The sequence below is a fragment of the Channa argus genome, chromosome 11 (assembly GCF_033026475.1).
Source record: "Channa argus isolate prfri chromosome 11, Channa argus male v1.0, whole genome shotgun sequence".
In the NCBI taxonomy this organism is placed as follows: domain Eukaryota; kingdom Metazoa; phylum Chordata; class Actinopteri; order Anabantiformes; family Channidae; genus Channa; species Channa argus.
This window is the reverse complement of record NC_090207.1, coordinates 22,221,316-22,246,970: the sequence shown is the minus strand read 5'-3', so window position 1 is coordinate 22,246,970 and position 25,655 is coordinate 22,221,316. Positions and strand designations below refer to the sequence as shown.

General features: G+C 39.5%; 1 protein-coding gene across 17 annotated transcripts in view; it reads right to left on the bottom strand.

Annotated features, from left to right (window-relative positions):
- The window catches only part of arvcfb (ARVCF delta catenin family member b), a 202,531-nt gene that overhangs the window by 112,925 nt on the left and 63,951 nt on the right, over window positions 1-25,655 (bottom strand). For 15 of the 17 annotated variants that reach the window (XM_067520515.1, XM_067520507.1, XM_067520509.1 and 12 more), the window contains exons 3-5: window positions 18,439-18,534; window positions 10,251-10,340; window positions 9,064-9,283 (exon numbers count right to left, since the gene is read on the bottom strand). In XM_067520515.1, coding sequence (XP_067376616.1) covers window positions 9,064-9,255 — 192 coding nt within the window. In that variant the 5' untranslated portion in view covers window positions 9,256-9,283; window positions 10,251-10,340; window positions 18,439-18,534. The remainder of the gene's footprint in view (window positions 1-9,063; window positions 9,284-10,250; window positions 10,341-18,438; window positions 18,535-25,655) is intronic. The other 2 variants (XM_067520508.1, XM_067520524.1) reach the window with 2 other exon arrangements.

The following is a 25,655-nucleotide window of genomic DNA, read 5'->3' as shown; positions in this document are numbered from 1 at the left end:
GCCGGGGATTAAACCAACAACTGTGAGATTGGTGGACAAATGCTGTACCTTCCTGCGCCACGGTCGTCTCCATACAGACACTGCACTGCGCAAAAGGTTTTCAATAGGCCTTCTGTCCTTAAAGATGCATAACATTGAAAGTTTGAGACAAAGCAAATATCCCATAACATATCTTTAACATTTCATATCAAGATCATTTCTGGAATGTGCTAAAGTTGGTGATACATACTGTTTGAAAGAGATTTTTTCCTTAGAGTCTAGCCAACCCACGTCTGGGCCTTGTAAAATAAATGTTCAAGGTGTATGAATAATCCAGCAGTTGTAATCAAAGCTCCTGAAGTCAGCTTTACTCTGTCAGGACATGTGGTGTGAAACAGATGGTAGAAAGGTTAATGTTCAGCAACAAGGTGCGCGTTGACAGCCAGACACCTCCAGTGATGCTGCATCTGTTCAAATTGTGTTTTTTGCGATAGAGAAAAGACAGAAGCAAAAGCAGATTAAAAATGTCAAAGAGGGGAAAAGAGACTTTTAAAGTATATATAGCATTTCATTACAAAAAATATTTTTTATGATCTTCAATTGCAAAGGAGGATATAATTAAACAATTATTGAGTACTTCGACTTTCCACTGTGACAAAATACATTTCTTGAGAAACACTACTTTTAAACTTTAACCAAGTTCTCGCTCTACACAAAGCAGATAAGCAAAAAGTGCATATACAGTGATTTTTAAAGATAATAGTAATTTTGCTGCTGTAGTTCTTTATAACAATCACTGCACAGTATAGAAAGCTGATGACAAAAAATAATGTATGTGTGAGATTCTACAGGGCCAAGATGCTCTGCTTGGTTACGAGCTGACTGCAGTTTATTTTAACAATGACACAGCTTGTAAAAAAGACCTTATCTAATGACTTTTATTATCATGTTTTATTTTCCCCTTCAAAAATGCCTAGTCAGCAATGCTGGGGATTAGAGTGCAATCTTTTGGGGTTTTCTTGTCTTGCGAAAAGGCAATTTTCCCTTCATTTAGGGAAATAGAGCTCTGCTTAAATGGCATCACTTCAGATCAGAATGTTTTATTTCTGTTTTTGTTTTGAAATACTGTAACTGCACTACAGTATCAAAAGGCTGTCAGAAAGATTATGCAATTACAAACCTTCTTCAGACTTTATGAGAAATTGTAATTATTTCTTTGAGCTTTCTTGGTGACAGGTGGTCCATCTTAGTGAAATAATAGACAGCATGTAGCCAATTAAAGATAAAATTCAATTTCTCATATCCCTCTGTATTTTTACATCTTAGCTCATGAGCCATAGACTTTTGCTGGGTTTATTAAGCATTTCGTTGCGTCGTGTTGTTGGAAATGAAAAGGGAATAGGGATGAAGCGCGGCCACACTTGATTGTGATTGTGATGCATCTACAGATTGTTAGATTTACAAAAGCTTTTTTTTAACGCATGCTATATGTTTTGGTTATGTATGGCCTCATTTAGCACAGAATAATAAACCTGAGAGAAAGAGGACTATCAAAGAGAGATGCCCACTTTTCCCACATTCCTGTTCTATTGCAAGAATCAATCTCATGCGCTGTGGGTGACAGATCACATACCAAACTCAACCACTTTCCACTTCATCCTTTTTTTCAAGTATGCCAATATACAAAGAGAGACCCACAACCTAGCTTCAGTATAAGACAAATTATACACTGTTTAAATAACACGTATAAATCCGTTACACAAAACGGCAAAGATTCAAAAATTCCAAACTTTGTGATGTCCACTTAGTCCGTCCAGCTATGTAGTTTTGTTATGGACATATAATCAGAGTGCAGTCATTAGATGAATGCATGTTCTAACTTTAATACTATAGTCTGAAGTGTAGATGAGTGTTGCAGCATATACACTGTATGTATGCTGATAATTCACCTGCTTATTATCACTCTAATGCACACAGGTGGAAGAGTGATGATTTACAAGAACTAGCAAATGCCAAGAGGTTTAGCTTCTGCTAGTGCTAAATAGAGATTTTAGACTAAATTACCCAGCTGAGAGTTAAGGCTGCCCCCTCTGAGTTGATTTATCTGCTATTTAGTCTATTGAGTCTGTGGGGGACTTTTTCAGACTGATTTGTCTGCTTTTACTTGCTGAATGCTGAATTTTAGTTGTTGTGAACGCATCTCGAGAATCCAAACAAATTTTTAATTTTAATTACTATTAGAGCCCAGTGCCAGTTTACATGATTGCATTCATTTACTGAGTGGCAGTATCAGGAAAAGCATAGTGTATTCTTTGGAGATCCTGCCTAAAACCATTTTTGTTGCTTTACAATGCACTTGAATATTTACACTGTAACTACTATTAAAAAAACACTGGGGTGAAATTGAAAAGAAACGTGTCGCTCTAAGAACCTTCTGCCATTAAGGTATTTGTAGATATAAGGAATGCTCTGTCCAATAAAACACACATTTATTCGTGCAAATCTCCCAAAACAAGGCTCAGTGCTGCTTCTGTTCCTCATTAGAAGATTATTTACATGCTTGTAAGTCATGTCATAAAAATGTCGCACCAGTATGTTAACTCATGAGGATAATTAAATCAAGGCATTGAAGAACACCTCCAGCCTTACTACAAAGCTCAAAGCCTGTTTTTAGTTTAGGTTTTCCAGTTCAATGGGTTCAGTGTCCATCCATGTTTGGTTATCCTGCTGGACACTGGGATAGGTGAGGTCACATTCCTCAGGTGACACTGAGGTCTTGTGAAAAAGTGGGGCTTTATTTCAAACACATGGGCTATACAGTTAGTTGGACAGCCCATAGACTACCATGGTCATCATCATGTACAAACACAGATGCCCATGCTCTCCAACAACTCAGATTGAGACAGTACCCTTCAAGGATATGTAGCAGAAATGGGAGCAGTTTTCAGATACCCCTCTCAGTGCTTTTACTGAGCATAATGGTTTAATGGATTGTGATCAAGTAGCAGGGAGGTGCACCAGGACGGGCATTAAGTCCACCAATGTTAAAGGCTGATTTGAAGGATGAAGGTTTGAGCCGCCCCAGGGGAATATAAATAGCCTGCAGTACAAAAGGCTTTCCCACTACCTCCCCCTTCAAAAGTCTCTCTCCCTGTTCATCTCTGCAAGAGGAATATGCACAAGCCCAACCCTGGGTAAAAATCCCTGTTCCTCTATGTCGGCCTCTGTACTGAGCCGAGACAGAAGAAGGACTTACAACTCAGTAAGCAGAGTGATGCATGGGCCAGCACTTCAAATTTGACTCCTAATGATAAAATTGCTTCAATAAAAAATGACCTAGAATATAAACGGCACACACTCTGCATTTTCACTTAAAGTTGACAGAGATTGTGGGAAGTAGTCTTTGCTATTAAAATATGGGATAAATTAATTAGATATGTAATAAGATAGATACCCTGTGTAATCCTGTAGACCACCCCTTGCCTTTTTAAACAATGTCATTTCTTTACTGTGTTCAAAATCTCATGGCAATAAATCAAATATTTATTCAGATATTTTAGTTTGGACTAAAGATTATGTGGAAGTTGACTGACAGATTGAGAAACTGATATTGCTGTTTTAGAGACATGTTTTTATCTGATGACCGTTGGGAACCACTGCCTATCAAACCCTATCAACACAAAGATAACAAGACAACCCACTCTTTGACCTCAAGTGATTTATGCTGCTCGTTCTATTTTAAAATGGAAGTCATACGATTATCATACGCAATAGACTGGGTAACTGTGGCGTGACACAAACGTGTGTTGCATGCTGTATGGAAACGAGAAAAAGACATTATTAAAATATAAATTAACTTTTCTGCAGGCTGCTCCATGAAACTATGAAAAGAAAGAGATACAGGATGACAACAGGAAAAGTGTGGCATACAAAAACAAACAAAGGAGGTCCTTTCACACCAAGGTAATTAGGGTGTTTATGGGAGGCAAGGAGATTCTTGATGGCACAGCAAGGGAAGAAGACAGGGGAAGATAGAGGGAGGGATGGGGTAAACTAAGGCTCATTGTTAGGCAGGTGATTTACGAGAGTATGCTGGCTCCCGGGCCCTGCTATGGAAGGATAGATCTTCTGTCGCTATAGCACCCTCAGCCCATTGTGCCTAGACAGGGCTTGGGGGTGGGGGGGTGGGGGTACTGTGGGGATGAAAGTGGGGGAGCGGAGGGCAGCTGAAGCGATTGTTGAGTACTGTGGTGCCATTGCAGGACTGGGGCCTGTACATCTTCACCACAGACAGCAGCACAGATCAAAGGCTACACTGTTCTCTCGCTTTAAAGCTCACAACCCTTTGAAAACTTCCCACAACATTTGCACAAGGGGATGATATGCCTCTGCAACTGTAGAAGCCCGAGGAATATTGCATCTGAATACCAAACACCGACATTTTATGATATCCACAGTGCGAGAAATTATCCAGAGTTTTCTTTTGAATAAAGTCGGGTCATTTTATGCACCACAAGATGCAATCTTTGCATGTGCTGGGCAGCGACTGTGGATAGATTAGGCATCTGGTGTATATGAAATTAGGTCATCTTCTCCCTTAGCTCCAGACAGCCATGGTTGTCTGAGCTCTGTCTGCCTTTCTCCACACCCCGAACTGTCACTACACACCATTTGACCTTTCAAAGCATCAGTGATAACGCTCCTCCAGGCAAAAATCAATTACCATAGGAAAACATAATATCAAATGAAGAAAGGGTATCATTTGAGCATGAGTGGTCACATGTTCGGGTTTTTGATGGATGCAGTTTCAAAGGTGCCACAGCCCGTGTCACTGAATCTCTACCTATAATTTCATCAAGAAAGCTAATGGAGTGTCGGACAGCAGTGTTCCGATCTTTCTCACAGGACAACACAGCGTAAACAGATTAATTCTCTTCCTTGGTAGGTATTCATAAAATGTTATACTGAAGTAAAGGAGACTCAGAATTCAATTAACAATGTCCCTAAAAGTAGGCCAGTGCTGTTTACCTCATTGAAGAATCTCAATGTTCCAATACAATGGTAGAGGCTCCCAGTGCAGATCTACCTTTTAATACCTGGTGTTAACACCATGCTAGAGCAAAACAAATATAAAACCTTTGAAAGATGTTAAACCCCATAATATTTTAATTCTATTCAGTCGTGTACAATCCAGCTGAGCCACATGACTTAAGATATATTTATTATCGAGACTATTAGTTTGTCTATAGGTACAATCAGTCCTGTTGTGGCGATATGTGCCTTTAAACCACATGCGCCCTATGTCACACACATGCACCAGTCTCTCACGTAGTTACGAATAACTATGGTGAAATCCTAAACTAAAATGGTGCAGAGCCACTCACCACCAGAAGAGAGAAATTTTGTCAGAGCCTGTGTCTGACTTACACTCACTACAATGTTATATCGGCAGAAGGATGCTGAGGGTGGAGCTGCCAGGCAGGAGGTCCAGAGGAAGAGGAGATTTATGGTTGTAGTGAGAGAGGACATGAAGTTAGTTGGTGTGAGACAAGAGGATGCAGAGGATAGGATTACATGGAGGATGATTCGCTGTGGCGACCCCTGAAAGGGAACAGCCGAAATGAAAAGAAGAAAAAGGTAAATCGCTACAATGTGCAGAATCTTTAGTTAAAGAAAACAACACGGAATTCTTTAAAAGGTTTCAAATTCAGTGTCACATTTTCTTTTTTCACAAATACAAAACCACGAATGTCAACCTCGTCACACCCATATATTTGGTATAAAAACAAAAATTCTATTGGAAAAATGAAGAAATCAGTAAGTCAGCAGAGGTCAATCTCTCGGCATCAGGATCACGTATACCACATTTTATACCAATCCATCAAAAAGCTGTTAAAATTAGAGATGTCACAATGTAAAATTGATATCTGTGATTCGAGCATATGTCAAAGGATAGGTCAAAATAAACTTGGTCCACTTCCGATCTATTTTTAGGTTAAGTGTCCTGCAACTGAGCAGATGAGGGCTCTGAGTACTTTCAGAACATGAGTGTCCTGTGATATGTACAGTTCTTGAACGTCTCTCCACAGGCCGATGGCCTAATCAAACTACTTTCTTAACATAAAATGCACATACTAAAGTTAGGGGTCCTCTTACAATAAGATATTATAAGCAGGACATCCATGTTTATGCTTATTTGGAGGACAGTCAGACTGACGTGAAGGTGTCAAGAAAGCTTTTCCTCCAAGATGCGCAAGTTCAACAGAACAACAGCTACTAAATATTGGATTCGATTTATGAATCAGGTCAGTGTGGAATGGTTTTAGGTTTAAACTTTTTATAACAATATTTTCCTCCAGCATTTGGATCAGACAAATCTTAAAAAATACAGTGTCTGATTGTAATTGTAATGATATCACATACATACTTAATGAACATTAATGGCTGGTAATTATAAATAGTGGATTGGAATGCATTGGTATCAGCCTGTACCCAGAATTTAAGGTATCGCTTCCAAAAACAAAACAAAAAAAGGATCTGGACATCCCTAGTTGAAACATTTCATTCTCGAGTACACTGAAGCAATGCTTTCATACCCACACCATAAAATGCTTTCTTATGATGCAGCTTTGTTATTTTCACATGAACACAAGACAAAACATTTGTCATTACTCGTAACATCTTGAAAGGCTACAAATCTTTTTAGTTTTACATTTGAGGTGGAAATGATTACTATGTTTTCACACAATACTGTCAAACTGCCAATGTGTGGTTTATTAAGTCACCTGGCTGCTGTCCAGGGCCATGCTTCATTCCACATCCAGGCTGCACTGTACAAAGGAGCTGGCTGTGTTAAAATCAACAAAGTGGGGTTGGAGATTTTACTTTACTGAGATGTGGCCTATCATACAGTGCTGTGGTAAAGTGTGATGTAACCCACACCAATCTCAGTGATCTGGGCTCAACTTCTCCTGTCCACCTGTTTTCAAACCCTAACACTACTGATCTAAGTGAGGATGGGGGATAAAGGCTCACTGGTGTTTAGATCCACTCTGTTCCAAGGTGGGCACCACGTAAAATACCATTACCTAGAACAGGGGCTTATCGCTCTCATTAAGCACCAACTTGCATCTGCTTTCAAAGACCCACTTTTTCTTTTCTGACACTGGTTTTTAAATAATGCCAGCCCTAACTGAGCCTGGCCCTGGGGCTGTGAACTTCAACCTGCAGTTACTGATCCATGCTCCTTTTTAATCTCTCATGCAGCCTGGGGACTGTGTGGGGGAACTATTCAAGGAGGAAATAGAAAAAAGGAGAACAACCTGACGTATGCCTCATATCTCATTTCACCTCATTATGTGAATAGAGTGCAAATTGCTGTGCAGCGTGTGTGCACCCTCACACACACACACACACGCGCGCGCGCACACACATAGCAGCTTCTGGCTCAAGACTGAGCACAGGTGCTGCAAACATCTCAGGTGCTGTTTGCCCTGGAGCAGATACCCTACTATTCCCACATTCAATTTGTTCAGGCATTTAGAGGCATTTAGAGATAAAACTTGCTGTCCCACACCTGGTGACTGAACCTGGCGACTTTTCACCGTGATATAAAATGAGGAATGGTTTCATGAGTGGTGCCCTGTGGTGCCCAAATGACCTGCCAGTGTGCAAAAAAGCAGCTTGGGTTAACTGGGGGAATACTGATACTGACTTACAGTTGAAGAAAACGGGTACTAAAAAGTACTATTTAGTACTGTCCAGTAAATCACTGACCGGTTTTTGACCATGTCTGACTGTCCCTTAGTCTCTCTCTCATATAAACATGTACATTTGTAAACCTAAAAAGAACCTTAGCCTAAAGCTGTGAGGATCAAATGTTTTCACAACAATGCATCTCAACAGAAATGTGTCCACACATTTATGGAAAGTTGTGCCCATACACACAAATACACACACATGCACAAACAAAAAGCAGTAGCTCATACCCTCTTTTAGGTGAAGGGATGACATGTTTACTATAAACTGCTATACCTCTCCTGCATCTCTTCATTATCCTTTTATGAGGTCAAATTGGCCATAAGCCTTTTAAAAATGAACACTGACACTGACTGCTAACAAAATGTGACTGCAGGCGAATACAACCACAGGCAAATGTAGGCAAAGCAGATCCATCTCTCCAAGTCTTGTCTTATCAATAATACATGAGACTGCCTCGTTTACTGTGATTAAAGGTGATGTACCTAAGTGCTACAGGTGCTGCATCACCAAAGTGTGCTTCAAATTCTAGTAACAAAAACACGTGTATACAGTCTAAAAGGGTTTTTAACCCAAGTGTAAAAATAAAGAAAGTTATGAGAATATACTTTGTAGACAAAACAGAAGCATGTGCATCACTCAGCAATTCAAAGGTTAAAATTGACCCAAATAAGATGTAATGTAGGCTGACCTTGGGAGTTATTAACAGAGGAAGCGTTAACTAACATTTTTCCTCAGTGGTTAAGTGTTTGAAGTGTGTAAATCAATAGGCTGTTGTGACTGTTGACATTTTTAGAAGATTACATTTCTTACATTTCCTGCTCCCACAAAGTCTGCCAGCATTAACAGGAGTCCTGGCCGTGACTCTAATTTCCCCCAGATGCTGGCCAGAGCTGGGCAAAAGGCCACATCTAATCAGCAGCACCACCAGACAGTATCAAAGACCAGTGGGCAAAAGGGCATGGGATTAGATGACCAGCCATGGTGTGAAAGGAGGGAGGCGAAGGGAGACAGAATAAAGGGTTGAATCTCATCAGCTCTCTTTTATAGATGAGTCATCACAAAGCAGATTATTGCACAACATCTAAGACACAGGGTTCACGCAATGTGAACAAGTATCCAAAAATCACAGAAATGTCCACCGGTGATGGAAAGCAGTGACTGTGAGCACACATGATGATGGAATAAGCTTGCTCAGATGGAAGGAAGGAGCAGGAGAGGCAGATGTTGCTTTGGAGAAGTAGTCAGGGAGGCGAACACATGGTAGCGCAAGTTGGAGGTTGCAAACACAAGGAGGGGTTGGGCTAGTGTGCTGGCATCATTTACCTGTATCACCACTTGTTGCCATGCTAGCGGTTGGCTGGTAGGGGGGTTGGAAGGCAGGTTGGCACGCTCTAACTGCAGGGTGACGTTCCGACGCTCCTCCTCGAGGGCTCGGGTAAGCTGTTCAAAGCGCGCTTCTTGCTCCTTAACTGAGGCCAGGATACTGGCTGCTGAGCGAACATCATAGTCCTCCATGTCCAGTGTAGGTCACAGTTGTACAGATCTTCCAAGTTGAGAAGGGGGGGAAGAGAAAGGAAAGGAGGGGGTGGAGGCATGAAGTCATTAAAGACGCCCACACCCAGCCTGGGCGAGTGGCATCAACAGGCACATGCCTAATGCTTAAAGTCAAATACAAAACTTTGTAATTATTTTATTGGCCAAGAAAAAATTGGCATACAACAGAAGCTTATAAGCACCATGAAGCAAAGACCAACATGACACTTAAAAATAGAATTGTTTTTGACGGGATAATGGTCATAGAGAGAGTCTAACTGTTCCAATCAAATGTGATTAATTTAGACTTTGGTTCTTGAGCCAATATGATAAAGGGACAAGCTCAAAGGCTGGCTGCACATGAAAATCTGATATGTTTAATATTACAAGCCCAGCATAAACAAAATTGAGGACGCTCTGCTGGGTGCCTATTATGGCTTTACTTTCAGAATTTTGAGTCTTTCTTAGAATTAGCACAATCCTGGCAACAAAGATATAGTTTAATACAGTTTTCCTGGAACATTAGTGCAGCAAAAAGACAACATGATTCACCACTTCCAAGTACAACAAAGGGATAAAACAGCAGTGCACACAAGGGTCAGAGAAACAAGGGTCTTTGATTTTGGACATTCAAAATGGTGGAAAGGAATGATCACACCCCGGTGAATGAACAATCATCGCCAGCATGAAGGGAGGGAACTATGACAGGACATAGTCATGCACAGAGCCACAATGCATTGCAGCACACAAGCAACACTGCAGGCACAAGTCAAACAGTTGCAGACAGCCAGGCCTGGTACTCACACACACTCTGTCTATTATAAACACTTATGATTTCCAGATAACACTTGCAAGCCACAGTGAATATCACTGTCACACACACCCTGATATCCATAACTGATGGTGGCGTTATATCAGGGAGAATGACGACACAATAACAAATGGGGTTGGCAATACCAATCCACTGCAATACAGACCTAGTAGATAAACAGTCTGAGAGGTGTTAAAAAACAGACATCCCCCACTATAGGAAGTAGAGGGATGAGACAGTAAGAAGAATTAGGGAGCTGGGAGAGAAGGGAAAGAAAAACAAAGAAAAAACAAAAGAGAAAGTGCCAGAGGTTAAAACAGAAATGAAAAGCAACACATAGCATATGGTTTTTATGACTGGGTTGTTTTTTGTTTTTATGGAAAACCCAAGTCTAATTAATTTGGTGCCAAGAGTACTTCAACATATTATCTTCATACATTTCAAAATAAACATTCAGAAAGTGTTTATCATAGGATTCGTTAGATATTTGTCAATAGAAACCAGCCAACCAACAACTAGTGGGTCAGCAAGGGTCCTGGTGCAAAAATCACCATAGGCAGCATAACTATATCTGTTTTACAACCCCAATTACAAAAAAAGTTGGGAAGATGTGTAAAATGGAAAAAAACAAAACAAAAAAACAAAAAACAAATTGCAATGATTTGCAAATCTCATCAACCCATATTTTATTCACAATAGAACATAAACAACATATCAGATGTTGAAACTGAGACATTTTACTATTTCATGAGAAATATGAGCTCATTTTGAATTTGATGGCAGCAACACATCTCAAAAAAGTTGGAAGAGGGCGAGGGTTAATAATGTGTAGCATCCCCTCTTTATTTTAACAACTGTCTGCAATGTCTGGTAAGTGAGGAAACCAGTTGTTGGACTTTTAGGAGAGGAATGTTGTCCCATTCTTGTCTGATGCAGGATTATAGCTGCTCAACAGTCTTTGTTGCCAGATTTTTTGTTTTACAATGTTCCAAATGTTTTCAATTGGTGAAAGCTCTGAAGTGCAGGCAGGTCATTTCAGCACCTGGACTCTTCTCCTGCAAAGCCATGCTGTTTTGATGGATGCAGTATGTGGTTTAGCATTGTCTTGCTAAAGTACGTGAGACCTTCTGTGAAAGAGACATTGTCTGGATGGGAGTATACTGTATGTGCTTTTCAGCATTTACGGTGCATTTCCAGATGTGTAAGCTCCCAATGCCATAAGCAATAATGCACTGCCCACACCATTAGAGATGCCGGCCTTTGAACTGTCCGCTGATAACAAGCTGGTTGTTCCCTCTCTTCAGTCCACAGGACACATCGTCAATGGTTTCCATAAAGAATTAAGAATAAGTTTTTGCCTAAAACTATTTTGAGTTTTGGGCCAGAAACATGGCAGCGTTTCTGGATCATGCTCGGATATGGCTTCTTCTTTGCATGATACAGCTTTAACTTATATTTGTGGAAATGCACAGGGAACTGTGTTTACAGACAGTGATTTCCGGAAGTGTTGCAGCGCCTATGCAGTAATGTCCAGTAGAGAATCATGCCTGTTTTTAATGCAGTGCTGCCTGAGGGCCCAAAGATCCCGCACATCTAGTTTTTATGTTCAGCTTTGCCCCTTGTGCACAGAGATCCATCCTGATTCTCTGAATCTTTTGATGATACTATATATTGTATGTGGTGGTATCTTAACAGTCTTCACAATTTCAAGTTGAGGAATATTTTTCTGTAATTGTTCCACAACTCTTTGGCACAGTTTGCCACAGATTGGTGAAACTCTGCCCGTCTTTACATTCGGGAGACTCTGCCTCTCTGAAATGCTCCTTTTAAACCCAGTCATGTTACTGACCTGTTGCTAATTAACCTAATTAGTTCAAATGCTCATGCATTTGTTTTTGATTTGCGACAATTACTTTTCCAGCCTTTTGTAGCTCCGCTGGTAAAGGCAGTCGTCCACGACCACAGGGTCAGTGGTTCGATCCCCGGTCACGGCTATATGTCGAAGTGTCCCTGGGCAAGACACTGAACCCCCAACAGCCCCTTCCCCTCCCCAGCTGAGCAGTACCGGTCCAAGCCCGGTAGAAATTGAGGAGGGTTGCGTCAGGAAGGGCATCGGAAAAAACTGTGGCGACCCTCAACTCACGGGATAAGCTGAAAAGACAAAAAAAACAAAAAACTTTTCCAGTCTTTTGTTGCCCCTCTTCCAACTTTTTTGAGATGTGCTGCTGCCATCAAATTCCAAATCAACTAGTATTTTCCATGAAATTGTAAAATGTCTCAGTTTCAACATGTAGTTAGTTGCATTTGCAAATCTCATCTCATTGCATTTCGTTTTTATTTATGTTTTCAAATCTTCCCAACTTTTTTGGAATTGGGGTTGTAGAAAACATTTCATCAGCAACATTTTACAAGCAATACTTTTCCACAATCACAGTACAATTGATCCTTTACAGCACGTCTACACTGAGAGCATCTCAGCCACATTTTCAGTCGTCTGTCTCACATACATGTGATGAAACAAATAGACTACTATTAAAATCAAGGTGTCTACACGGCCCAAATAGCAGCTTTTATTTGACTTTACTTGATTTATTTAGGTACCAGAAGATAATTTTAAAATATATCAATAAAGCCTGAAGGACTTCCTCCTGCAATCACTTCCTGTTTGGTTTACATCACATTCCCACTGCTTCACCAATAACCTCTAATCAGATTCACCTGATCTTCCTCTCTTGTTTATACACCCCCTCAGTTTCCTTACCAAGCTGCCAGATTTTCTGCACTTTCACCGGAAGTCTCAAGCCTTCATCAAGTTTATCCATCCACAATCCTGATCATGCTAAGCTTACGACCTGACTCTCCCTGCCACCTTGTTTTTGTGAGTTACTGTTCTCCCTTGATTCTCCCTGTTGCTGACTAAATGAATGACTTTAAGGATAATGCCCATAAAGAATTAAGATTACCACGGAGCCCCGTTACCATGCTGTTTAAGGAGGAAGGTTAACCATAGTATGCATATGTTTAAACACATACAGACATTTTGCTAATCTTGTCCCCATAGAAAGTTTTCTCACATCTGGGATTGGATTTTTACCATTACTGGGACCCACATACTCACTACCTGGCCTGTTCTGTACTACAGATCCAGACCACTTTATCTTCCCCAGAGAGTTCCTCACCACTGTTCATTTAGCCACTTGTCAAGTCAGTCATCATCAAAGTATCACAGATGCCATCCAGCGAGGCCTTCTACATCTCCATCCTGCCTTCACCTACTCTTTCCTGTTTTAAAGAAACTTCTTAAACTGAGCACTAGTGTCTGGTGAGTTATTGGGTCCAACTTTAAATCCTACCCCTTACAGACTGTGAGTCAGGAGGCAAATTACATCAAAGCATTTTGAGTATTTGGTAGCTGATATTGCCACTGAAACAGACAATGATCAAGGGGGAGTGGTTTCGCTCAATAGGGGATGATCAATGCAGACGCAACCATTAGAATCTCAAACCAGTTGAATTACAGAAACAGAGTGTGTGTGTATGTGCGCATAAACAGGATTCATTCTTCAGTATAGGACATGGTGAGTCTGAAGCCCCTATTCCCTCAGAAGCACACAATCCCGCTTTGATGTATGTTGCACACTGATCATTTATTTATGTGGAGTTTCATCTGACACGACTCTTCCTTCATTCTTCCTCACAAAGCATAACACACTGAGGAGCCTGTGTTTTAAAATAAAACTCCACATCCATTTCTCTTTCTTCCTGCACAGGCATTGTCATTTTCAAGTTTGGTTTTTAATATTGGCATGGCCTGGTAATCTAGTCTCACAGTTAAAACTGGGTTGAGCAATGGCTACTTGAAAACTGGTGTCTGTGTCTGTTTCCAAAAATATACACTACTTAAGACAACTTACAGCAATAGGGGGACTGTAAGCCATGTTGATTGCACACACTTGATGACGGACTCAATTCACACCCCTAGAGGGTTGCAAGGGGCAATGTAGCCATTGCTTCCTGAGTCATAAAGGGAATAATATGGCATGCATGTCAGCTACACCCCACAGCTTATCATTAAACACCAACTTCAGGGCCTACTTAAAATAGTCCTGAATGCACAAGGAGGGGCATCTAAAGAATTCCCCTTCCAGCATGGCAGCCCTGGTGTTTTAAAGCAGCAGATGTTTGCTAATGGCCTAGGTCATTCAGAGCGAATAAAAACACAGCCAAGGTCTGCACCTTTAACCCATCCTCAATTACATACACCCTAGTAAGTTTCAAGTTAAGTACACCTCAAGTGTCATTTGTGGAAGCAACACTTGGGAGTTTACATTACTTGGGAGGGAAAAATAAATAATCAAGAAGATAGGTTTTGGAAAAAAGGGGAAATTTTTAATTAATTGTAAAAAGGAAAGTTGGTTAGATTTGACTACTCTTAAGGCATAAACATTTTTAATTAAAATGAAACCACAGACTTACACTCCACCAGTTGAGTTGATGCAGCAGCTCACTACATGCTTCACTTGTGCTATTGCAAGGCTTTTCCTTGGATAAAGGATAAATGCACTTCAAAACAAACCCCCAGGTCTAAAAATATCCCAGTAATAAATATATACACATATTCACACTACCACAATTTCGAGTGTACATCGTCAGATGAGATGCAGCGGTCGCTCACTTCAAAGGCTTGCTGGAAAATCCAATAATAAATTCTTGGCACCTTATTCATCAGGTTCATTGGACTGCACTAAAATACATCTTCCAATGACAAGTCACTCTGGCTTCATATCCCTGTCTGTAGTTATGTTTTTCCTAACAGCTTTAAATAAACAAGCTGCTATTGGTTATATGACTACATGACACTGCAACTAAATCACAAAAATACCACTGTAAGCAAGAAAAAAAAGGGAAATCCAAACCTTGGTGATTCTCTCATTGACAAGATAAAATTCTTGTTTTGTGTATGGAAACATTTCTGCCTTGTTTAGTATGTCAAAGCAGATACATTATGATCTTCAACCTTTGTTCCCTTGGTTTCATCTCTTGAAAAACAATAAATAGGCCAATTTGAGTGTGCTGTTGACTGACATTGTATGACAGGACTTGATACTGTGATGTCTTGTTTTGCTGTGGAAAGTTACAACTAGATGTGCAACAGCACCCATATCTCTAAAGAGAACCCCATACTCGGCATCTAAGTGTGGCTTTCTAATCAGAAATGAAAGCAAGAGTTCAACATTTTGGGAAATGTGCTATATTTGTTTTCTGGTCCAGATATTGATACCACTGTCTTACGGCTAAATATGCTAAATATGAAACTATTGCCAGCAGTAGGTTACTGTATTTCAGCTACAGTAATTAAACAGTTAGCCTGATTCAGGCTAAAGTTTACCCAATTTACTAATCAACCCCTCTATAAAGCTCATTTATAAAGAAAAAAAATATATGTAGTTTTTCCAAGTATTTCTCACCTCATGTCAGTGTCTTTAGGTTGAAGTAAAAAAATGTCTTAATTTAGAGGCACTTTTCAGACAGAGCAGGGATAGCAGGCCTTTTACCCAGGTCTTTTGCTAAAATAAGTCAGGTTGCTTTAAAACATCATACAGGGATTTAGTAAATAGTAAATTTAAAATATTCAACCCTGCAGCTGAAAGGTCTTCATGTCAAATTAATTACTGACTACTTAAAATGGGAAATGTCAAAGAAACACAGATCTGTCTGTAAACGCTGTCCATGTGACTGGAATATGTTATGTATGTTTCTAGGTTGAGCCAACTTGAAATAATTTACATTGTTCACTGTATTGCCTCCATCGTCTCATCTACAGTAAGTCTCAGCAACAATGGAAAACAAATTATTCTCCACAGCATAAAAATTTGGTTTCAACTTTTGTCAGAAATTACACTAGAGACCAAGCTATAAAGGCTTTGAAGTAGTGAGTTGTGTGTGTCATGAGGGGTCTAAATAGTGGGGTTTACATGTGGATGAGGGAACAGATTGAGAGGCAAAGCTATATGAAGATATATGTTCTGCCATCAGTGTTTGGCAGACTAGGTGGGCGGTGGGGTCCTTCCTCTTAAATTACCACCAGTCTCTCCCTTTCCTGAGGCCTTAATTGCAGCTCAAATTAATTCCTTGTCTAAACCCATGTGATGCCCATCTGAAGATGCATCACTCACTGGGACAATTGGATGCTTAAAACACCTGCTCCTCCTCCTACTGTGTATGTGTGTGCGCGTGTATGTGTGTGTGTGTGTGTGTGTGTGTGTGAATGTGGTGGTGGGAACAGTCTTCAATCTGCTGGCATATGCTGTTGATGATAATACATTAATATAGTCATAAGACAAATGAGCAATTTTAGGTTTTTCTCCCCCTTTAACTCATTTAAGAGCCACTGATTTCAGACTCCTATAGGAAATGTTCTCCCAATATGTCATAACTCTTATTTAGAGTAACTCAAAGTTAAGTAATTCGTTGTAGTGACATTCTGTTGCAAGTCTTTAAAAGTACTACACAAGAGTATGAAATTCAGTCTGAATTACTAATAAGTAAAGGCTTTATTTGTCATTGGATGACAGACGCATGGACTTCATAAGTGTTGCCATTTTGCATAAATGTTTCAAGGGTGTACCTGCAAGGCCAAGAACTAAACAGTCTTCAAAAAAAAATGTCAATAGTTTTTTTTTATCTGGTAACTGTTAAAAATTATGCAAAATAGATAGAAATGGCAGCTCTAATGCTAAGCGTTAAGGCTAACGTGTAATAAACAAAATAAGATTGTCGTTACCAATACATATGTAATACCCTAAGAATCACTGGACTGTGTGAATAGCATTTAAAAAAAATACAACATTTCTTCAAATGAGGACTTGTTGCTGGTCATCAACTCCCAAGTGGATATTGGTTAGTGAGGCCGGGTAAGACAACTACAATATGTTACATTAGGTTCATGGCTGATCACTTTCAGAGCTAGAAGAAAAGAATCCAGCTGTACATCAATCCATCCACATTTTATTTCATCCTCTTTCTTTGGGCTGCTTTGCTTTTTCATGCAGGAAACAGAAATGCACACACATATACAACTACATAAATAGTTCTTTTACATTAGAATGCACACACATAGATATTTTCAGCCATGCACTGCAACCCTAAACCTATTACCTAGTCAAGCTGTCTGTGTAAAGATAAATGTTCAAATCACTTGGACCAGACAGTGAATCCTATCTCACTTGTAGAAGGTCACTTTGATTAAGTTCTTGTTTGAATGGAGCAAGTCATTGTCCAGATAATTCTCAGTGAGCAGGTGGGAATGTTGATGACATCTATTATGCTACCTGCATGCCACTTGATAAATACAAACATCTGAGAGTGAAAAACAAGTCATTTACATAAAGACGCTAAGAATTACAAGCGTCAGTATATAGCAGTGATATCAACGCAAAAAATTCATCCTTAGTACTGATGATGCAAAAATAGTTGTCATTACAGGTGAGTGGCTACTTCTAAACAAAATACTGCAATTTCCAAAACGGTCTTTTTTGCATCATGTCCTGCCTCCTGCAGGTATTAGGTCCTCTAACCTTAAACAGAGAATCGCTTCTTGTATGCTACTTGTGTCAGACAATGTATGACCCTGATTATCTGGAGCTGATTCTCTGGTCAAAGAGAACATCTAGTTTCATCTTTCATCAAACTTTGAACTAAATTCTGAGGTTTATTCCAGTTCTTAAATAAGGACTAGTTTTTTTCTCAGTTTCTCCATTATAAGCAACCAACAGGTTAAAGAGGTTAAGGTTAAAAATCAAATAACAAGTAAAAATTGTTTGCTTTTAATTAGGAAGCCAAACTAAATTATTGCAACAAAAATGTTACTTTAAAGTAAATGCATGCAGAAAAGAGCAAAATGTATGCATAGTCACACTGCTTTTATGAGTCTTATCTAAGCAAATCTGTATCTAACTACATGTGACAGACTTCAAACATTCACTCACAAGGCTCAGTCTGTCCTTAAGAACTGGACCAGAACATATTCTCCTGTTCAGCCCTAAAACAGGCTAAAATCAGTGAAGAGAACTAAATCCGCTTTTCAGATGACATTTACCTCAGCTGATTCAACTGTGTGAGTTATTTAAATCAGAACACATTTGCGGGAGGAAGAAGCTCCTGAATGTATTGAAATAAAAATCATACAAGGCACCACAGCAACAAAGTGAACCTCCCTCAAGGTAAGATAACAGAGAAAGTGAAGTCTTCGATTTGCCAACCAAAAAAACTGTCAGGAAATGTAATTACTGCAATGATGAGCTGAACAAAGTGATTAAAGGAGGCTGGAGGTGTAGAAAAAGAGGCAGGAGTACCTTTGATGTTGGTGAGTGCCGTCAGACCACAAGTAGACTGAGGACACGCACAGCTCTGTTAGAGTCGACTTGTTTGTTCTGTCCGCCAGGGGAGATCTGTGGATAAAAGACAAGGTCATGGACAATAAATATTCCGCCAACCCACTGAGTGAATTTTTAATATCTGGTTCTTATACAGACAGGCATCATAGTGGTAGAATGGTTAGTGCTACCGCCCCACAGCTAGACGGTCCCTGGTCCAAATCTACCTGCCAGGTGCAGCCTTTCTAAGCAGAGTTTGCACCTTTCTTTCTGTGCTTGTTTGAGTTTCCTCCCACAAGTCCAAAGACATGTGTGTTTTAAGTTAAGTTAGGTTAGGTGACTCTAAATTGCCCATAGATGTGAATGTGAGCATGAATTCAATTAAAGTAATTTCAACTTCATTTATACAAAGTCATCTCAAGGTACTTAACAGAATAAAGTCGACACTATAAAGATGAACAAACAAATGCTTATCTGTCTGTGTATGTTGGCCAATATGCCAATAGGCCAATATGATGCACAAGTACAGTATTATATTTTTATGCGGGCTACACACTTAACAGTAATATTAAAACACAAAAATAAAAAGCAGTGTGTTACATGCAAAATGTTCATGCAGAAATAACTTTATTATTTCTTCCATCTTTGTGCATGCTTTTATTTATATTCCATTTGAACAACTGTTACACTGTTTATTCACGTTTAAGCAAATAAGCAAAATTTATCACATCACCCACACACCATCACATTTGAGAATGATTTCTAAAATATTATTCACTATGTTTGAGGTATAGCACCAAAAAATGCAAACTCTGAAAACTAATTAACAGGACACACATTTGCTGTGGAAATGTCCCTTCGGGACCCCTTTTAGAAGAACCTGGCTTGCTTCCTCTGCGTATGCCTTCAAGTGCTTTCCAAAATGAGTAAATTACATAACAATTAATAAATATTTCTACAGATGCAAATATTCATCCATCATGATCTGTCACCGCTTATCCTATTTGGGTCACGAGGGGGGGCGAGAGGCAGGGCCACAGAGAGATATACACAGACAGACAACCACTCACAGGCCTCAGCCGGCTGGGGCGCAAACTCGTAACCTTCGAGCTGTGAGGCGGAAGCTCTAACCACTCCACCGCCATGCTCCAAATTAAAATACTACTTATAGAAACCCAGGAAAGTAATATAATTACATGTAAATACATGCAACAAATGATACAACTTCTATTACTGGTGGTACAGTGATACAAGTGATTTGGAGGTAGGGCAACATCACATAAAAACTAGTCTACCGATCTATTCTTGGCTAATTATACGAGCTGGAAGTCTGCCCGTTCAATATGTGAATCCTAATAATGAGGTAACACTTACTCAATACTTTCAACGAACAGATATGTCAACCTGACCTTAATACTGCTTCAGAAATACAGACATCACAGAAACACAGAAATAAAAAGACCAGTGTCCAGTACTGCAGTGCAAATTGGTTTTGATGCTTCGTACAATGGGATGAATCATTCTGCAATACACACCAACCTGTCCAGAGGCTGTGCTGCCTTTGATGGCTGAGGAAACAAAAGCCTGGCAGCAAAACCACTGGATCAACTGCACCCTTGAAGATGTAACTGATGATGAAATCAAACACATGCTTCCTCGCAAGCTGTCTTTCTTTTAAGACTAGGGGATTAATAGGATGTAATGGTCCCTAAAACATTGCCTCATACTTTAAGCAACATTTGACTTGATTGTAATATATAATTTCCAAATTCAGTTCATCAGCAGTTCACTTCAGATATTAGCTGCTATGCAGGCAAGCAGCTGGGGTTAAAACTGACTCCCAGTTAAAGAAAATCAAAAGTTTCGTTTCTATGAAGTAGGTAAAATACAAATTTTTAACTTAATATTTTTAACATGTTTAACTTTACATATCTGCATCTTAACAGCAGATATATAATTAAGATGCAGTAATTTGTTGACACTTTTACCAGTCTTCATTTATTGTGAAACCAAGCATAAGCAAGTTGATATGCCAGCTGATATTTCCTGAATTTAAAATGCATATATTCACACTTAAATTCTGATATGTGAAATACAGCTTTAAGCTTTAATGTATAGGTCCACATGATAAGTATGTCCAGATGCAGCTCTGACTCATGGCTAAATTTGCGCGAGTGAGTAGCAAAGCCATGCAACGTTTCATTAGCTATGATCAGAAGACACCCACAGTGAGCAAAAAGAGAAATCGATACAAAGTCAACTTTTCTCTCCAGGTTTTAGCTGGCTCTAGGATTAGAATATCTCTCCCCCTCCAGAGATTCCTGGGTGTGTTCGCTTCAAGGACAGATAGGCTCTGAGCACCTTGGATTTCTGGTATAAACATCAAAGGTAGAGTTAAGCCTGGCTGCATTAGTTATCACCTCGTCTCTCTCTGTCTCTCCCTCCGGATTCTGGACAAGACCTTAAATCACTTCTGAATGAAGATTATCTTGACACACAGTCACAGCTCAAAGTAGAACTTTGATTAATACACATTTTATTCTACTTAACATGATGCAATGCTCTTGTAAGAGACTATTTCCTCTGGTTTGGCAGGTCACCAGTCCAACAAGCTGGTTCGGGTATGAGAAGATTGGTCAGTGATGAGAAGTGAATGAATGATTCTCCCACTTCCTCAAGTAATGTCACTTAATCTCCCAACTGATCCTGTAGCGCTGATCAGAGGTCAACAGCAGAAGACTGATTATTCTGGGTGGCAGTCGAGGGTTCCTGTAGCTAAAGAGCTGTTGGTAAATGGCCAGTTCTCACATCATTCATAACGCTTCCTAGAATTAGGAATTATTATAAGATATTATTGTACAGAAGTTTGTACGTTTAACAAAGCAATTCAAGGGGTAAATGAAGATCCGAACAATTTAGGGGCCATACCTCAAATAGACACAGCTTCATACCCCCGATACTCACATCTACTGTAATCTGATTCATTTACACAACACCCAATCAGATACATTTTCTCTGCAGTATGTGTTGAAAATCCTCAGCCCAGCCTCAATGCAGCAGAATCCTAATGCAATATTTGTGCATTATATCAATGCCCGATACCTCACTTGCTGTGCATTATGCAGGTGAGCTGTCAGGTACTGCATACTCTTAATATGACTCTCCAAACCCACCATTGGGTAGTGCCCCAGTGTAATTCTGTGATTAATAATGAATGCAGAGGGAGAGTTAGCTAGCTGACTGACTCAAGGGTTGACTGTCTGGAGAATGCTACACTGATCAAGAGCTTTCCTCTGCTTTCAATCACAGAAGTGCTCCAGTCATGTATAAATGACAAAGCGCATAAGCATATAATCATTGTTGGTGTATGCATCAAGACATGGGATTTCACACTCTCTTTGTACGAGGGTTTTTTTGCAAAAGTGGAAGCAGCCTGACGGATTGTTTGGATGTGCATGTGGGTTAATCTCCAACAACTCCTTCCATCAAAGTGACAAACATTTTTTAAATACAAGTATGTTTATTATACTAGTGGCCTACCACCAGTATGCCACCATTTTCCAAGAGGCATCAGAAGATTAATACCATTGTGCAATATAGCTTAGCATAAAGACTTAAAGAAACTCCTATTTAGGATCTCTGCAAAGTTAAAAATACATCAACCAGCACCTGTAGCACCCTGCACTTTACATCTCATTAATTATTTTCCTAGCACAAACCCAAACGTAAAAAAGGCACTTTGAAATTTTACGCTGAGTTAGGAATTGGAACTATTTCAATGCAAACAGAAGTCAGCTGCTGTGATCACTGTGAACTTTACAGTAACTAGCGGAGACCCCTGCAAGTCAAAATAGTTGGACACAACTACTTTGTAAATACATGTTAAACATGCAGTAAAAATCTGACATACACTATACTTAACCTACTATATAAGCTAATAAAAAGACACGACCAAATCAGTGACCGGAACTGTCATCTTTTTTGACTTTATACTGTATGTGAATGTAGAAAAACCAGGAAGTGGTCAGGATTCAGTGTTTTACTCAAAAGCAGGCATCAAGCTGCAAAACTTGCACCGCATGGTAGCCCCGCTGTCCATGCACATACAAACTTTGATATGTGGACATTTCGCAGCAGCTAAAGCATGGGGATGGAGTTTTGCTGTGCCTGAGGTTTATGTATGACTCATACACAGTAAAATTAAACCAAAACATTGCAATTTTCTGCAGATAGTATGGTCCTCTGTACTATGACAACATCCCCTGACAGCTCTGGATTTCCGGATAATTGTTCAGTAGAAAGCAGAGCTAAAAAACAGTTTGTTTGCAGAGTGCAGCAGCTAATTGAATATTTAAGAAGACAATTACAGTCCATCATCATAAGTCCAGACAAACACACAGGCTTACGTACATCACAGTGTTTTTACAATTCTGTGGACTCATTGTAGAGAGCTGACCTGTGCTAATGCTTCTTTAATTCAAAGTAGAACAAAATAATTCTACTTTCTCAGAACCCATAACCTCTCAAGATAAAGACTGATTTATAAGCCCTGGGAAAGACAGAAAGGTTTTCTGCCAAAACAAAAATAAGAGGGAAGGTGGAAAAAAGGAAAAAAATGATTGGTGTGCTTTTTCTTTGGACCGTGCAGGTTTAGATTTTGTTACATATTTCAGCAGGTTACTTTGAACTTCAATTTGTAAAAACATTCATTAGAGGCTACAAGTACAGTACAGTACATAATATCACGGCCTAAACTCGGGGAACTTTCATGCTTCATGTATGATCGTTTCATCTTCATCCTGTACTCTCTGATCTCGTAGTGCAATTTGAGTAAAAATATTGGTATTATTCATGTAAAACACATTTAAGATTCAACCTGCTGCTTTTTGTACATTCTTGCCATATAATATGTCAGCAGCCCAGACTAGCCACACTTGCCTGTAGCTATTCAAATAAATAACACTAAATAGGTAGTCTGCTAAGTTGCCCCAATCATTAATCCAGCTTTGAAGCCTCAGTCTTTAGTAATTCATTTTATTCAATATTATTCATGTTTTGCACCCCTATTAATCAGAAGAAAGTTACATTTAGTAATGTTCTGTTATCTGACATCAATTCTATGAAGAAACAGTCACAGTCCAATGAGAATGCGGGTAATTTCATCAAACATCACTTTGTCAAGGAAAAACCATGTGACACAATCTATCCAACCATCCATTATCTTTAAGACAACCATTCGCACTCACATTCACTCCTACGGGCAATTTACAGTGACCAGTTAAAGTAACATGCATATATTTGGATTTGGGGGAAATCGTACTACCCTGAGGAAACTTACACAAGCACAAGAATATCCAAATTTTATTAGGTAATTCTTGCATTTTTGTTTACTACAACTAATGAGCATTTTTTGATCATGCAGATGATAGTACATGAATCTCTACGGTAGAGTATATAAGCGAAGAATATGCTGAACAAATAGTTTTCTGTCCTCTTGGGTTTGATCTGGTTCACACATTCTAGCTTGACATAATTCCACCAAAAGCGTGCAGTAAAACTAATGACCTGCAGTATAAGATACAGTCTGCAGCTAACCTACTGGTTCATCTCAGCATATGTTACATTTCTGATCAGTGCAGAGGGGGTAATAAGACCTCTGCCACAATGCTGTTATCATTTCACTTTACTACTTGAGTCCACTCATCTCTGCTCTCACAGCTGAGGTAAAAGGGATCTTGTACTTTTCCCTGTTTTAGGTTTAAAATATTATATTATTATTTGAAATAATGGAAGCAACAACAGCAGTGGCAGCAGTTAATTTAACTCTAGGTGTTTCCACTTTTCCGCTCTGTGCTTGTTTACGAGCTAAATTAAGTCATCCAACCTTTTCTGACACCTTTTCTTTGAAAATGATTAATAGCACCAAACCAAAATAATTCCTGTCATACTTTGATGAATGGTAGGTAACGTAAAGCCCTTGAATGATAACACGTTGACATATCAGATAATCTTGGTTTTTAGCAGGACTGAATGGTAAGCTTCAGGTGATGATTTATTAAAGCAGAAAACAGGTTTTTGCAACTGTTTAAAGTGTGTGTGAGTGTGTGCATGTCCATCATCTTAAAAACATAGAGGTGTGTCCCTAATGGAACATCAGAAACTGTTGAAGAGCAGGGCTTTTCCTTTATTTTGTTGAGGGTCAGGGGATAATACATCCGTGAGGGGATTTGGGTGTGATATGCAGCTTCAAGCATACACTTGTCAATTACGTAACGTGTAACGCCACAAACTGGCAAAACACTTGTCTCACATCAGTATCCACACAAAGAGCAGGAGACTGGAGTGCACGAAAACTGGAAACGGGTAGAGAAGGATACAGGTATTGGTGCTAAGGTGTGAGTTGGGGGGTGAGGACAACATTGTCCTGCGATTTACCAGCTGACTCACTTTGCAAATAAGAGAAGGCCATCACCCCCCTCTACCCCCCCACCCCCCCGCCCCCCTCCCGTGACACTTTTGTAAATATATGCATTGAAAAGTAAATTAGGAAGTGAAGCCACCATGAAACAAACAATAATATGGACAAAAAAGAACTGACCAGATTCTGACTGATGGTACTTTATACAAAGTTGTTAAGTTGTTAACATTTATCTCATTCTAAAATGTTCGACGAAAGGCATTCTGCAAATGAAACAGATTGGAAATTAACTCAAGGTTTGCTTAAATGATGCACTGTATCCCTGCTAACAACCTTCTTACTTTGCTCCCTTTCTTGTTGTTTCGCTGGGTGACACAGTTCATTACACAACAATAAACACTTTGTTTATGCTGATTACTGTGTAATTAAGAAGGACATACTGTTAGCGGTAGCAAGCGGATAAAACCTCCAGGGGAGAACAGCAGATTAATTGTTGACAATCCTACGACTAATTGCGGCTAACTAGTGAAAAAAAACATCATACCAACACATTCATTCATGTGAAGTGAAGCCTAAAACTCTGTGTGTGTGTGTGTGTGTGTGTTGAGTGGACTACTACAGTAGCATGAAGGTCATCACTGGTGCCCGTCATGAAGTCAGCCTTGATAATTACATTCTGTTCCCCAAAAAAGAAACTGGTAATTACATCCCAAAATGTTACATCTACATTTAACAAAGTTCACAAAGCCCTGGACTGAGAATGCAATTATTAATCAGT